Raw genomic sequence first — 13,888 nt, 5'->3', positions numbered from 1 at the left:
AAGACCACCGCGCTTGAGGAGCATCCTGATTGGGCAACTTTCAACGTCAACTCTTCGACTTTGACTTCTGTAACGGAGTACAACAGCTAGTAACTTACGAGCATAGCTGACTGATATATTCACCACTACCTCCGCATCGTCCTTGTTATCCTTCCAACTCCCGATATATACCTGTTATCCTTAGCTACATCCTCGAGCCGTAGCTGGAGGCCCTGTCCTTAACACCACCGCTCGGGAGTGCTACTCGCCGCCAAACTGCCATCAAGATGGAACCCTCCGCTCCGTCCAACCCGTCCAACCCGCCGAACCCCCCTCCTAATCCCAATAATCCGAATAATCCTAACAATCCTAACAACCCCAATAATCCTAACAATCCCAATAATCCCAATAATCCACCAAATCAAAGCTCTACTGCCCTCCCCGCCGCCCAGCAGCAGAACCTAATCCGCACCGATCAAGTTCAGAAACTCCCGCACCTGACCGATTCGCAGAAAGCGACCAACACCCAGGTTGTGCGGAGTCTGTGGGAGACCATCAACGCGCATGCTCCGGGTACTGCCGAGTATAACAACGCCCATTCAAAACTAGCCGGCCTCTCACAGACACTCATGCGTCAAATGAAGACGTTTCAGTACAGGCAGATGCAGCTTCAGCAGCAGCAGAAACAGATGCAACAGGTGCAACAGTCGAGTCAGGGGCAAGGACCGATGAAAAATGAAGGCGCCCAGCCAGCCCAGATGCAGCAACAGCAGCAACAACAACAACAGCAGCAGCAGCAGCCGCCGCCGCCGCCACGAGCGCAGCTGGGTCAATCACAGTTTCAACAACTTTTGCCGCAGATACAGGCTAAAGTGAACAGTTTTAGTTTCGTATATCCGCCCAAGATCGATAAGATACAGGTTGAAGCGTGGCTGAATGATGCTAAGTTGCGATATGGCATCGCGTTGCAGAAGCAGGAGTTGGGCAAAGCAAAGCTAGCCGAGTTACGCCAGGCGTACCAGCAGCGTCAGAGCGCGGGGACTTTGACGCCGGAGGAGATGCAGGATTTTAAGAATCGACAGGTGACGGCCAATAAGCTCTATCAGGAGGGAAGTGAGTTCCTTATCAAGTTTAAAGAGCAGCAGGACTCTTTTCGAGCTGGGCAGTCACAGGGGCAGGCGCAAACGCAGCTGCAGCCACAGCAGGTGGCGCAACAGCAAACATCAAGCGTGCATCAAAATAGACCTGGGCTTGGTGGTCCCAGTCCTGTTCCTCCTCCGCAGCAACAACAACCACAAGGTCCAATCGTGAAAACTGAGCCGGGCCTACCTGCTCAAGCGTCCAATGGCCCAGCTCCCTACACTATCAACTCTGCAGTAGCTGCGCGAAACCAGGCAGGTCAAACAACCATGGCTCCTGCCACTTCACAGGCAGGCCAGCTCTCTTCACCGGCACCCGCGCAGAATACCCCTACTTCACAAGTTTCTCAGTTTCCCGGGCGACCTCAGCAACACACCGCTCAAAACCCCCTACCGCAGCCACAGCAGCCGTACACTCAACAACCATCACGAACTGAATCCTCCAGTACTCCCATATCCGCTACGGCAACACAGAACATCCCGGGCCATCCACCAGGCCCACCTCGCCCCCTCTCCCAAGAAGCTGCCTTTCAACAGTCTGCCCAAAACTACTCAAAGTCAACTCAACAACCACCACTCACTCAACAGCAGCAGCAACAGCAACAACAGCCACCGCCACAGCCACAGCAACAGCAGCAGCATCCACAGCAGCCGCAGCCTCCGAACCCCCACGCCCACCCGCAAGGCTACGCGCACAATCGAACTGATAGCAGCTCGCGCAGCGTGCACATGACCATTCCCAAAAACCTGAACGTCAAACCGCCTGAACCTGTCTCCATGGATCCTGCACGCCCTACATTATCTGGTGGGCCGAGCCATGGCGCGATGGGCGCGATGGGCCAACCGGCTATTCAGAAGCATCCTGGATATGTACTTGAGGGGGAGGGCCAGCATGTGCTTAGCAAGAAGATGTTGGATGTTCTTGTGAAGCAAGTTACGGGGGGTGGAGAGGGTCAGGGTCTTACTCCAGATGCGGAAGAGGTATGTTATTTATTTATTGTTGTTTACAGTATACGTTCGCGGCTCGCGTTACTTTCTCCATAAACTATACTCTCACCATCTCTCTCTCTCTCTCCTCTATAATACGCCTAGCTAACATTCAACCCCCCCCAAACGCCGTATAGTTCATTCTCCAAATGGCCGACGACTTCGTCGACGACGTCATCACCGCTGCATGCCGCTTGGCTAAACTCCGCCCAGCCTCCACACTTGACATCCGCGATATCCAGCTAATCCTCGAGCGTAACTATAATATGCGCATTCCGGGATTCTCATCGGACGACCTGCGTACAGTGAAGAAACCCCACCCTACACAGGGCTGGACGCAGAAGATGTCTGCTATTCAGGCTGCGAAGGTTACGCAGGGAAGGGCTGAATAAAATCTTCTTGTTCGATTTGTTTTTCTTGATGGTTGATGAGGGAATTGAACGGAATTTTGGGGAGTGCTGGGGAAGAGTTGGGCTTGGGGTTTTTTGATGTGGGGGTTGGTTGAGGCGTTATGAAGATGTCATTCTGTTTGGCGCGTTTGTCCCAAGCAAATCGGGCGTGAACGACATCGAGGAGCACGTGTCGAGATCATGACCTTTCCATTCCTGTTGGACCTCCTGGGAGGTTTTCTTTCTCTCTCCATTTTCTTCTTTCTAATGTCCATGGGTGGGGTGGGGTGCTGGCTGGAAATTATTATTTTTTTTTCTTTCCCTCTTTCTTATGCCATTTCTCCTTTTAATTATCTTTCCTCTGTGCTTGCAAAACTTCTGCTATGAAAACTCAGGATATGTAATCGGCGAAAATCGGCGTGGTAATTTTTGGATCGTTGGAATGAATGAATGGACGGGCGGATTTGGGATGGGTTGCAAAATTTTCAAGGATTTGCATTCTTATTGTTGTTTGTTTCCTTGATTGATTTGTGTTATGTTTTCTGTTCTTCCTTCTTTTTATTATTTATTTTGCATTTATTTTTATTTTTATTATTTATTTGTTTATTCAGCCGTTTTACCCGCGGATGTACTGTTATCATATATTCCTAGGGGATAGATGATTTATTGAGTGAATGGTTTTATTTAATAAGATCAGGACATGTTACAAGGGGTTCATTCAGTTCTCTGCCAGCCGATCATATAACTAGAGGATGGATAAACTCCCTTCTTGAATGTACTGTACATCACTTATTAAAGAAGCTGAATAAAAAGAATCTAAGTCTATTTAAAATTGTTAAATTAGTGAGAAATATATATATAGTATTTATATTTATCTAAAATAATAAAGATTTTTTTGGCTGTTCATTGAAGATATATATCCACCGACAATTTACCGAGTTAAAAATGGTTGCTGTTGAGTAGATGAAATTTAGGGACTCAGGTAAGGTATATAAATGATATATGTACTGCATATTAGGCTAGTGAACTCTAAACCTAAGTTAAGTGTTAACTAGTTATGTACTCCGTATAGTACATACTAATGCCTATATCATCTACATTGAACTATCGTTGTTTTGAACTCATCGCAACGCCCCGCAAGTAGGTGCATGGCGTTGCATATCTCCAGCCCCGGAGGAACCTACCTACTGAAACCCCTTCCTCAAATTCTCGTATCGACTAGCCGGATAATCCAACAAATTCTCACTGTGATCCAGATTTCCAACCCCCCCTAGGCCATTCACCGTCGTCGCAATCAAACTCCGCTCGCTCCCCACCGGAGCATCACCGCTAAGCTCCCACCACATTCCACCCCCCATCCCCCTTTTGCGAATGTAATCCGCCTTCTGCGCCACAATCGCTGGCGTATCATAACTAATCATCTTCCTCGCATTTCGATCATAGCTCCAACTCGCCTTCAAGTCATCGTCATTCACCTCCTCGCTCCCCGGCTGGGGAAGGACTTTATAATCCCACACCCCAGACTCCCACGACCCCTCGCCGACCCCCTGGAACGGATGCCCGGGTCCATCAGTCTGCTCGAACGCACGGCCATATAGCGGCAGCCCAAAGACGATTTTCTTCGGGTGCACGCCACCTGCGACATATGCGGTGATTGCCTCGTCGGCATTGAACGGTGTCGACTCCGGCACGTCTCTAGACGGGAAAATGTTGGCCATGTGTCCCGCTTTCCTATCCCAGCTCCCCGCAAAGTCGTAGCACATCAGGTTCCAGAAATCGAGATACTTGTCCATATCCGACATGAGCAGCTTTTTATAGTTTGTCTCGCCGCAGGGGACGGCAACGGTCAGTAGCAACCGTCTCCCCTGCGCATGCTGGGCTGAGTAGGCATCCAATGCTTCTCTGGTTTCTTTCAGGAGGCGGACGAAGTTCTCTGCCTGCGCGGCGTCCTGTGGGTATTCCCAGTCGATATCGATGCCGTCGAAGCCGAGATCTGCGAGGAGCTGGACGGCAGTGCGGGCAAAGGTTTTTCGGCCGGTTTCTGTAGAGGCTGGAACCGGGAAGTTGGCGCTGTAGGTCCAACCGCCGATGGAGAGGAGGGTTTTTAAATGTCTATAGTGCTTTTTTAGGAGGTAGAGCTGCTTTATGCAGCCGTAGACGTTCTCGCCTGGTTCTTCCCAGGAGTCGCCGGGATAGCGCTTTTCGACATCGGCCCAGGTGTCGGTTAGGTAGCTGATATTAACTAAGGGGTTAGCTTGGGGGAGTTTCCTTCTGCACGGCGGTCATGGAATGATATTGGACGTACACTTCACCGGAATCTGGTCTAACGTTTGCAAAGGAGTCTGTGATTACATTACGGTTAGAATATAGTTTATATGTAGTAGTTACTTCAACTTTCCGAAAAGAAAGTATATCTTCGTGATATAGTTTCTTCTTTCAACTTCAACTCTTCTACTTACAGAGAATATGAGTGATATAGTTTCCTGGGATATCCATAGGTTGATAATTACGTCCGTAAATACCCTAATAATAAGAGAACGGTTTAGATGTTACTTTCTCCAGAAGCTTATAGCATCCAATATAATGCATAAAAAAGTATGTATAAACAAAACCTATTTGGTTATGGGCCTTGGGAGTCAAAGCTTACCCAATTTGTAAAATACCCAACAGTCCTGAACCCCTCGCTCCCGGGGCTCGGCCCAACCGGCGGCGGAAGAGAAGGCTGCACTGCGGCAGCCGCTGGAACTGGGGGCGGGACTCCTCCAGACAGAAGCGTAAAAACCTCTTGTGGTGGCGGAACATTGGCAGTGGGGGCGGGGAAGGGATCGGCTGGAGCGTCTCCGCCAGGGATATTTAATACCTGGCCAACTTCGATCTGACTGGGGACTGATACCTGCGGGTTTGCAGCAATCAGAGCGTCAAGAGAGATACCGCGGGCAACGGAGATTGCCCACATCGAGTCTCCGCTGGCAACGGTGTAGGTAGACATGGTTGTAGTTTTCGTGGAGGGGAGTGTTGAATGGAAATAGGCAATAATGTATTGAACTATGCGAAACTAGCTTTGACGATTCCCTTAAAGTAGTTACAGTATGAGAGGGGTTGCCTTATATATGCAGTCTGTTGATGGGAACCTCGTTTGACGGCGGCGTGGCTGAGAAGATACAACAAGTTGCGGATTTGGCGGGGCTCGGAAGGCTGAAATCCACTGCAGGGGGTATTTCTATATATTATTATTCGCCGCAGATGGGGCTGGGAGGCCCGGGGAGTGTGCTGCGGATTAGGCGTCTTAGGCGTCTTAGGCCCTGAGTTACCCCTAATTTTTTTTTGTTAAGCTAAGGGGTCTCCAGGCAACACTGGTAACACAGCGTCTTAACTGGTTGAATGATGAATGGTCCGACGTATTGATATTCTAAGCATATCGTCAGGAATATATTATTTCATCTTCTTCGTATAGCTAGATATTATTATTGTTAATAACTCTCACATGCGGGCATAGCCCTTGTGATACTTTCATGGAGATATTTGCTTCTTCTGTAGCTTGTTCAGTACATACATTTTACCCTTTCTAGCAATGACCAAGTCGACATGCATATGTCTGATATTAACCATGTCTAGCATGAGTAGAGTACGATTTTATTCACCTTTTTGGGGCAATATCTAGGCTTTGACTTTGTATACACACCCCCGTAGATTCTCGCCTATAATTCCCCCGCATCATCCGGCCCATCAGCATGAACGAGAGCTATCCAGATGACCACAAGCACTGCAACCCGACCCTGCTCAGCCTTATTAGCCTAGACAACCCCCACAGATGACCGCCGAGCACTGTTTGCGTAGGCTGCCGCTAAGATCGTCGGTTTTGATCATCAACTGTGGCTGATCTTGCTAGCTTTTCACCTGCCAGCCTCAGATGCCAATGCACAAGCGCGTGTTGGCACCAAAATAATTTCGGCGTTAAATATAACCTTCCCACTGCTATGTTTTGCCCTGGTTTTATGTATAGATGCGCCCTTCGTCTTCATTCTCTTGACGCTTTATCTGGTTATCCTGTGCAGAAATTAATGCTTTAATTTTTATTTTTTTATACTTCCGAGATGGGAGACTCCATCGGTGCGCCTTCCTCGGCCCCAGCGCCGACGGCGACGACGGCAAGACGGCCGCAACCGCACCTAGACACCAGGAACCTTGGTTCGGCCCTGCCAGTACCGGACGACCATGGTATGGACGCACTTATGCTTCCCCGGGCTAGGAACTGGAACAGACTCTGACCCCCTATTATATCTTGCACTTGCTGATTGATATCTTTCATCTTTTCTGGAGCAGACATCCATGACCAGCGTTCTCCCGCTCCCTCTCCCCGAGTTGCTGAGGAATTGTCGACTGTTCATGAACCTTATAGGAGATTTAGCGGTAGGGAGCATGATGCCTAACCCTAGTTATGTTGTTCGGCAGAATATAAAGCTTATTATACTCTCCTCACCTCTAGCTCGACACACGCAGAAGCATGATCTTGGCCCAAAATGGCACAAGGAATACTCCGACCTTGACATATTCGCCGGACGGGTCCTGATAATCGATTTTGTTAAACAGGGTGCGTACAGTTTGTAAGAGCTGAGTGGTGTTGGGGATAAAAAGCACAAGGAAGCTAGAGGGGAGGAAGGGGGATACATAAACTAATTTCTTTCTCCTGTGCACATTTAGATGAGTGTAAGGTCGGGATGCGCAAAGTAGCTGCGCAGGAAATTTATGACCTCGAACACCTCCGGAAGGTGTACACCAACCCGGAACGAAATAGCGAAGCCGTGCTGCGCGTCTTTCATGTGCAGAATGCAGAGTGGGCCACCAATTTTCTCCTGCGCAAGTTCAATATCGATAACCGAGACGATCTTGTTGGCACTGACTTTGGCCGCTATGTCCGCCACAAACGTCCCGAACGACGGGGAGGGAAGCCCTTTCTGAGCGGGAAGACGTGGAAAGTACAATATGATCCTTGGCGCGGGATTAGCAAGACGTCCTTTGGCGTAGATTATTTCAAACAATACCGTTGCCCTGATCCGATGAATCGAGTGCCGAGGGGCCCGCATGAACAGGATGATAGCTTGAAAATGATGGAACTGAATTGCTTCGATCAAAATGGTAGGCCTCCAGCCAACTAGTTGAACAAAACGAGGTTTTTATGCGGAGGGAATTATAAATGCTGAGCAAATGGAACTCTGCACTGCGGCTAGATAATCCCAAATATGGCTATGATGTCTATGTGCAGCGCGTCAGTTGCTATATCCAACACAAACAGTCCGCCATTGGGGTGCCCACGAACCCGGATATCAAGAACCCTTACATCATCGACCCCCCGAAAACCGACAGTGCTAGGCAGCGTAGGAAGAACGAATACATCCCACGTCTCGACACTCTCGATAACGGCAACGCGATCCTCATATTTGACAATTCACACACCAACTGCATCGAGGACACCTTGATCGCGGCACGGCGCTTCTGGGAATCACGATGGCGCCGACTCCCTTTCTTCCTGGCGTTCGAATCTCGCGATCTCGTGGCCACGGACGAGCAGCTCGCATACCAATGCTCGAAGATCATCCTTGAGGATATTTTCAAGGCGCTGGTGTTGGAGTGGGATACCTTTTTGGACCTTGCTATGGACCACGTTAGTATTTTGGAAGACAAGGTTTATGAGCAGCCAGCCGACGAGACGAGGGCACCAGAGCTATGGCTGAATTCAAATATTTGGCTGAAGGTAGAGAAACTATTGTTTATACATATTGACGTTGTCAAGGAGATGCGGCCAAGGCTAGGGGAGTTGGATGGTGCGTTGTCTTGTCCCTAGATGTTGGATTTATTATGGCTAATACTAACTATCTATCCAGACGAACTAAACCCAGACGATACATGGCTTGACAATATCCCGGGAGACTATGACAGGCTCAGCACATTGGTTGAGGAAGATTTGGTCAAACCAACTAAGACTTTGATTTCGCTGCTCTATCAAAGCGTTTCAATCCGTGATAGTAGACATAGCATCCAACTCGGTGTCAGCAGTATGTGCCGCCTCATCATACTTGGAGCATACATTTCACTAACACAACCCCTCCAGTGTGGCGGCTAAGTTGGATAACATTTATCTTCCTACCCCTGACTTTCATTGTCGGCTTCTTCGGTATGGCTCATAATACATTTCTCATCCGTACCTATCCCATCCCTAGCGTCCTATACTGACTCGATCTAGGCATGAACGTCGATGCGTTTGCCGACAACCCTAGCATTAAGTGGTACTTCATATCCTGCGTGCCCTTTATGCTCTGTGTGCTCGGTGCTTGGTACGTCGTCAAGCATGTCATCGCCCGCCAGCGCCAAACCCCTTACCAGCGCGGCATCTACGAGAACTTCTTTCACGACATGGCCACCGAGAACCCCTCTTTGTGGTCGCGCATGGGCCCTCGCGACTATGTCCGCCCGAAAGGCTACCTCGCTCGCCTCAAATGGTACCTTATCAAACGCTGGAGCGCACCCGAAAAGACAATACAGGCTAGGCGGGAATCAGATGATCATGGCGTCGATAGTCTGGGTGCTGTTTCGAAGCTTAAGCGCTACTTGATCTGTCGCTGGACCGCGCAGATCGCCGCTAGCCAGCCCGTTGATCCGTCATCTGCTGGCTCTCTTGATGCTGGCCAGGTAAGCTTCGACTTAGAAGCTGGCAACCCAGCCGAAGAGTCTCATGTTGTCGCGGAAGGACTAGCGGAGGCGACTGAGATGTTGGTCATACCGGCAACCCCCGTCATCGAAGGGGCATTTTCACTTGAAGAACCTACGAGTCGATTGGTTGCACCAGCCATGTATACTACTACTAATGATGAAGCACGTCTCTCCCGAAGGTGGTCCCGCCGCCACCGCCATCAGAGCAGCGATGGTAGTGGCGATAGGAGTAGTGGGATTTTGGTCGAAGAGGAGGATTCTCGATGGCTTAGTGAGCGGGGGAAGGAGGGGAAGCGGTTTATGTGGAGGTCGTCGAGCTCAAGGGATAGGAATGAGGCTAAGAAGGAAAAAGAGGAGGGAAAAGCTGAGCTGGATCAGGAGAATAAACAAGCGGGGAGTTCGAGCGGTGCTGAGGGTCATGAAGAGGTTGTCACTGGCAGTGATGCTGCTGAAGAGAGGAGCGATGAGAAGACGCACCCGAAGACCTAAGAGGGTTTCCGGGAAACTTGAGGTCATAGATGCCCCAGAGACTAGAGGGATTAAACAATGCTGTGAGTATGGATTGAGGTTTGGTTTCAGCTTTGAGATTTTTGAAGTACGGTGCTAGCTGATATACTTTTTGGATACCCTCTAACGCTTTTGGAGTATTTTCATATTTCGGACCGTTATTTAACCCCTGATGCCGTTTTCCACCCCGATTATGCACTGTACGATACCCACATCTTGGTAGATTTTGTGCTAGATTGCTTTGGTTTTTTTAATAATTTATTGGAAGCGCATTTATCACCCAATACCTTCCCATTAATTGAATTTTATAAAGGTTATGAGGCCAATGGTCCTGGAATATGAAGCTCGGAGAGCAAAAAAAAATATGTTTCTAATAGATCTCTGGCGAGATACATTCTTCCCGATGCATAACTGCCCAGAAAAACATTTACCATAACACGAAAAATCATTCCTACCGAGAATCAATAAACTCTTGAGAACAGAAGTATGCAAAATATTTGAACTTAAACTCAGGAAGAGGAACAACAATCGAAACAGAAATCGTACAAATACATTGATACGCATAACATCCATTTATCCATCTTCCAACCTCCAATTTCCAATCTCCAATCTCCAACTCCATCTCCTGTTCTCCTTCTCCCATTGTAGAGTCCATTCAGCCCTCCAAGCTAGAAATTCTCCTTGCCCCATACGAAGTTGAATCCAGGTTCGGAATACATATTGCACTTCACATGAAGCGCGCTACCTAGGGGCTTAGGGCCGCAGAAGAACACGCCCGCCTCAGCTGGGGCATGGATCTTGCGAATCGACCGGAAAACCATGTCCCAGTTCGGACGGCCAAAGTTTGTCGGCGCCCGCAGACCCGTGATGGTATCTTGCTCTGCATTTGCATCGTTTATCATAATATTCGTGGCGTCGTCGACTTTAATGCGGGCAGTGAGATACTATAGATTTTATTTCAATTGGCATCAAAACGCAGTAGTTGAGTTGGAAGTAGTGATGTGCACATACGGTATGGATTTCAATATGATTAGCCATGTCCTGCGCTTCGATGGCTAGCAGCAGAGAACGGAACCACTCGAAAGAGCCAAAATCTCTGCACACCCAGAAGAAATATACCTTGCGGAGCCTGGTCTTCTTCTGTGGGTAGTTCATGCGGTACCAGATGCTCTTCAGGATCGAAGCGAAGGGTGTGACACCAATACCCGCTCCCACAAGAACTGCGATCTCGTACTTGAATACATCTTCAGACGCGCTTCCGAATGGGCCGTCTATGTACACTCTAGGTAAAATGCGGCGTATTTTGGGATCGACATCGTCGTCGGCAATTTGTTTATCAACACCTACAACTGATAAGACGCCCGCTTTGGCCTTTTCTCCACCCTTGTTTTCAAAATCGCAACCGAGAGACTTCGCGAGCGCTTTGGTAAAATTCCCGACACATCGGATATGGACTGAGATATAGTTCTCTTCAGGGGCACTTGTGAGAGTGAAAGGGTGATATTGCCACACAGATACTTCCGGGCAGCATAAGAAGATGTACTGTTTTGTTTGCATGCAGTAGGTTAGGAACATATATTGGAAGTGTATGGAGAAGTCTCAACACACCTGGCCGGCTCTAGTTTTCGTCTTCTCCTTCTTGATCTGAATTTCGCAGACGTTACTCGGATGCTGGATAACCTTCGAAATATACGTCCTGTGCCGTCCACGGATTTCTCGCATGATACGCTCGAGGAGGTATACCGCTCCCCCGTACATCCAAAAGAGCCAGAATACGCCTATGCCGTTGCAAAAAGGCGGGAAATCCGGCTTGATCATGCAGAATGCACCATGCACGGCCCAGAAAACGAAGAATATGACAAAAAGGTGGTGTGTGTACCAGAATCGCTCGAAATTTGCCCGGCGTGGTTTCTCCATCGCCGTTAAGACCATGGCTGTGAGGGCAATGAGCATAACATAACCTGACCAGCCAGGGCCGCTGGCCACATTGGCAAGGATAAATCCCTTAAAGCCTAGGTTTTGTTTTGCAGCAAGTTGGGCGAAATTATTCCAGTGGGCGATTGTATGGACCCATGAGAAGATAAAGATAGACCAGCCCACAACTAAGAACCCAGTTAGCATTCGGCATACGGGGAATTTCGCAATTGGCAAGGGTGATTTGACGAACGTTTGTGAAATGTGATGTTCTTATCTATATCAAATGTCAGTGAGTGACTACCAAGATCCAAGAAAAGGCAAGAATGGTTCACGCACCAAACTGAATAATACCGTTCAACGGAGTCTGTCTGGCAAGTGATATGAGGGTCCGACAGACAGCTATATTTCTCAGTCAGCTCGGACTTGCAGTACATACAGGAGAACTCTAGGCAACTTACGGAAGAGAACTAGGGCAACATCGAAATGCAGAACCAGAGCAGATGACCGAGCAATAGCAAAAGTAGGACCAAAGATCCCTCTCGCTCCATTAAGATTGTCCTAGCATAAATCATTAATATCATTCTTTTGCTCAGTGAGAATGGAGTATCACAACGCACCTTTAGTTGGTAATTTAGAAATCCAAACACAAATATCATAAAATGGGAGACGATGAAAACCAAGACGAATCTGACATATCAAATCAGCAATTCTAACACCACTCGATATAATATCTAGATAATACAAAAATGATCCTAGAGACGTAGGCGGGAAAGTTTCAGTAGCTAGATGTAACTCACAGTCTTCTCCACCCTTCGTTAACCATCCTATTCCAAAATCATAAATCAGCAACGAGGCCATATATTCCAGGCTAAAATCAATCCTGTCCACAGGTTAACTCCTCTAAGAAATTTTTTTAAAAGAAACATACCATCGATCAAATTTCTCCTTCAAAGTTAAATCCCGTGGCGGCTCTCCACTCATCTCTCCTGACATCAACATCCGCGTCAAGGGCGGCCATCTCGCTCGTTCTGTTTGGCCACCCCATGAGCTTCCTCCACTGCTCATGGCTGTGTAACTATTGAGGGACACCCAATAAGGAATGGGAGGACGGCTCCAATAGATAACTCAATAACAATGGGCCCACTTAAGGTTAAAAGCGTGCGAAAGTGTGAGAATGATGGCAAAATGGTAACCTTCGTATAAGCCTCCTATAGATATTTGTTGTAGCGCACAGATGTGAAAGATGGTGATTGGATATTGAAAAGTCTACACCGAGTTTTGTTCTCAATAACCAGCTTGAGAGTACAAAATCGGCAGAAGGGAATTAAAAAGTATATGTCCGCGTCAATAGGATGAAACGCCTGGGTATTACAGCAGAGAGAGCAACGGATATACAATCCTTACTGCCTTTGACTTGGAGCAAGCCCAACCACCCAGCCGATCCAAACGGTGACCGTGACGGCTGTTCCTCGTATTAAAAAGACCGAGCTATCACGACGCGCTCTGCGACAAGGAAACATGGAAGGGATCAAGGCGCAAAGAAAAGCAAGAATTCAGCAGTGCGTGAAAGGAGGAGGTAAACCAAAATAACAACAAAAAAAAGAAAGGAAAAGAAAAGCATTAAAAGGAGATCAAGAGAAAATGGAACACGATATGAACCTCTCATTGTCCCGGCTGAGCGCCGGCCGCAGGAATCATCGAAGATGCAAAACATCCTTCAGGCAGAGCCTGTGACAGGGCAGGTATCAGAACAGTCAGTCCATAGCCTAGAACTTGGCGGACTTCGCGTGAGGAACAATAACGAATGCACTGGCTACCGATCTTTGGCGGGCAGGTATGAGAGTGTGTAAGTTAGCTGGGTGTCTGGCGCATCCTTTTCGTTCGCCCAGGCCCTATGGGGGGCAGGATATCAATTCTGGCCCTTCAAGTAAACTTCCAAGAAGGATTGCAAAGCAAAACCAGGAGAAATGATACCGTATTATGATGAGGTTCCAGAGTGTGGGAAGTAACTAATAAAAAAATGACACCCCTAAGCGCCTCGATCGAGTAGGAAAGCCATAAAAGTAGCGTCCATATTTATTCGGGGCCGACCCCAATCATGCACCTTTGTAGCATTATCTGTTTCATGTCTGCTTCACGATGTTGGCGTTGACGGTGCTGGTTGGCTAGGCTAGGGCAGAAGCAGCGTTTGCGCCAGAGTCTATGTTCAAACCATGTGTAACGGGCAATGCAAGGCGGCATACTTTGCAGCTCAACCCAGTT

The 13,888-nt window shown here is 48.3% G+C and overlaps 4 protein-coding genes across 5 annotated transcripts; 2 read left to right on the top strand and 2 right to left on the bottom strand.

Moving 5' to 3' along the window:
• BDCG_05878 (transcription initiation factor TFIID subunit 12) lies at window positions 1-3,359 on the top strand. The gene is made up of 2 exons (XM_045421579.1): window positions 1-2,099; window positions 2,243-3,359. Exons 1-2 carry the CDS (start codon window positions 267-269, stop codon window positions 2,495-2,497), a joined length of 2,088 nt encoding a protein of 695 aa, XP_045277432.1. The 5' UTR covers window positions 1-266; the 3' UTR covers window positions 2,498-3,359.
• Window positions 3,342-5,700, bottom strand: BDCG_05877 (chitinase). The gene is made up of 4 exons (XM_045421578.1): window positions 5,142-5,700; window positions 4,954-5,017; window positions 4,800-4,836; window positions 3,342-4,726 (listed from the first exon to the last, which is right to left on the bottom strand). Exons 1-4 carry the CDS (start codon window positions 5,481-5,483, stop codon window positions 3,679-3,681), a joined length of 1,491 nt encoding a protein of 496 aa, XP_045277431.1. The 5' UTR covers window positions 5,484-5,700; the 3' UTR covers window positions 3,342-3,678.
• Window positions 5,701-6,588: 888 nt separating this feature from the next.
• On the top strand, window positions 6,589-10,151 carry BDCG_05876 (the record flags this gene model as incomplete). 2 transcript variants are annotated; one of them, XM_045421576.1, is made up of 8 exons in its annotated part: window positions 6,589-6,712; window positions 6,818-6,904; window positions 6,981-7,085; window positions 7,196-7,630; window positions 7,723-8,316; window positions 8,377-8,547; window positions 8,604-8,666; window positions 8,736-10,151. In XM_045421576.1, 8 exons carry the CDS (start codon window positions 6,589-6,591, stop codon window positions 9,689-9,691), a joined length of 2,535 nt encoding a protein of 844 aa, XP_045281439.1. In that variant the 3' UTR covers window positions 9,692-10,151. The 2 variants fall into 2 exon arrangements, with proteins under 2 accessions (XP_045281439.1, XP_045281440.1); XM_045421577.1 differs by lacking the exon at window positions 6,589-6,712 and having other exon boundaries at window positions 6,776-6,904.
• Window positions 10,055-13,864, bottom strand: BDCG_05875 (NADPH oxidase). Its single transcript, XM_045421575.1, has 9 exons — window positions 12,555-13,864; window positions 12,424-12,450; window positions 12,244-12,313; window positions 12,085-12,184; window positions 11,963-12,025; window positions 11,877-11,900; window positions 11,318-11,811; window positions 10,721-11,251; window positions 10,055-10,653 (listed from the first exon to the last, which is right to left on the bottom strand). The coding sequence occupies exons 1-9, from the start codon at window positions 12,689-12,691 to the stop codon at window positions 10,378-10,380; spliced, it is 1,722 nt and encodes a 573-aa protein (XP_045277430.1). The 5' UTR covers window positions 12,692-13,864; the 3' UTR covers window positions 10,055-10,377.
• Between the last annotated feature and the right edge of the window lie 24 nt (window positions 13,865-13,888).

The sequence above is a fragment of the Blastomyces dermatitidis genome (assembly GCF_000003525.1).
Source record: "Blastomyces dermatitidis ER-3 genomic scaffold supercont1.6, whole genome shotgun sequence".
NCBI classification, from domain to species: domain Eukaryota; kingdom Fungi; phylum Ascomycota; class Eurotiomycetes; order Onygenales; family Ajellomycetaceae; genus Blastomyces; species Blastomyces dermatitidis.
This window is presented reverse-complemented; position numbering and strand designations above follow the sequence as displayed.

Coding starts and splice junctions, on each gene's coding strand:
- BDCG_05875 (XM_045421575.1), bottom strand. CDS start 12,691: ATGAGCAGTGGAGGAAGCTCATGGGGTGGCCAAACAGAACGAGCGAGA. Junction 12,451..12,554: donor AAGGAGAAATTTGATCGATG/GTATGTTTCTTT, acceptor ATTTTGGAATAG/GATGGTTAACGAAGGGTGGA. Junction 12,314..12,423: donor AACGAAGGGTGGAGAAGACT/GTGAGTTACATC, acceptor TTGATATGTCAG/ATTCGTCTTGGTTTTCATCG.
- BDCG_05878 (XM_045421579.1), top strand. CDS start 267: ATGGAACCCTCCGCTCCGTCCAACCCGTCCAACCCGCCGAACCCCCCT. Junction 2,100..2,242: donor TTACTCCAGATGCGGAAGAG/GTATGTTATTTA, acceptor AACGCCGTATAG/TTCATTCTCCAAATGGCCGA.
- BDCG_05877 (XM_045421578.1), bottom strand. CDS start 5,483: ATGTCTACCTACACCGTTGCCAGCGGAGACTCGATGTGGGCAATCTCC. Junction 5,018..5,141: donor TTGGGTATTTTACAAATTGG/GTAAGCTTTGAC, acceptor TCTTATTATTAG/GGTATTTACGGACGTAATTA. Junction 4,837..4,953: donor CTATATCACTCATATTCTCT/GTAAGTAGAAGA, acceptor ATGTAATCACAG/ACTCCTTTGCAAACGTTAGA.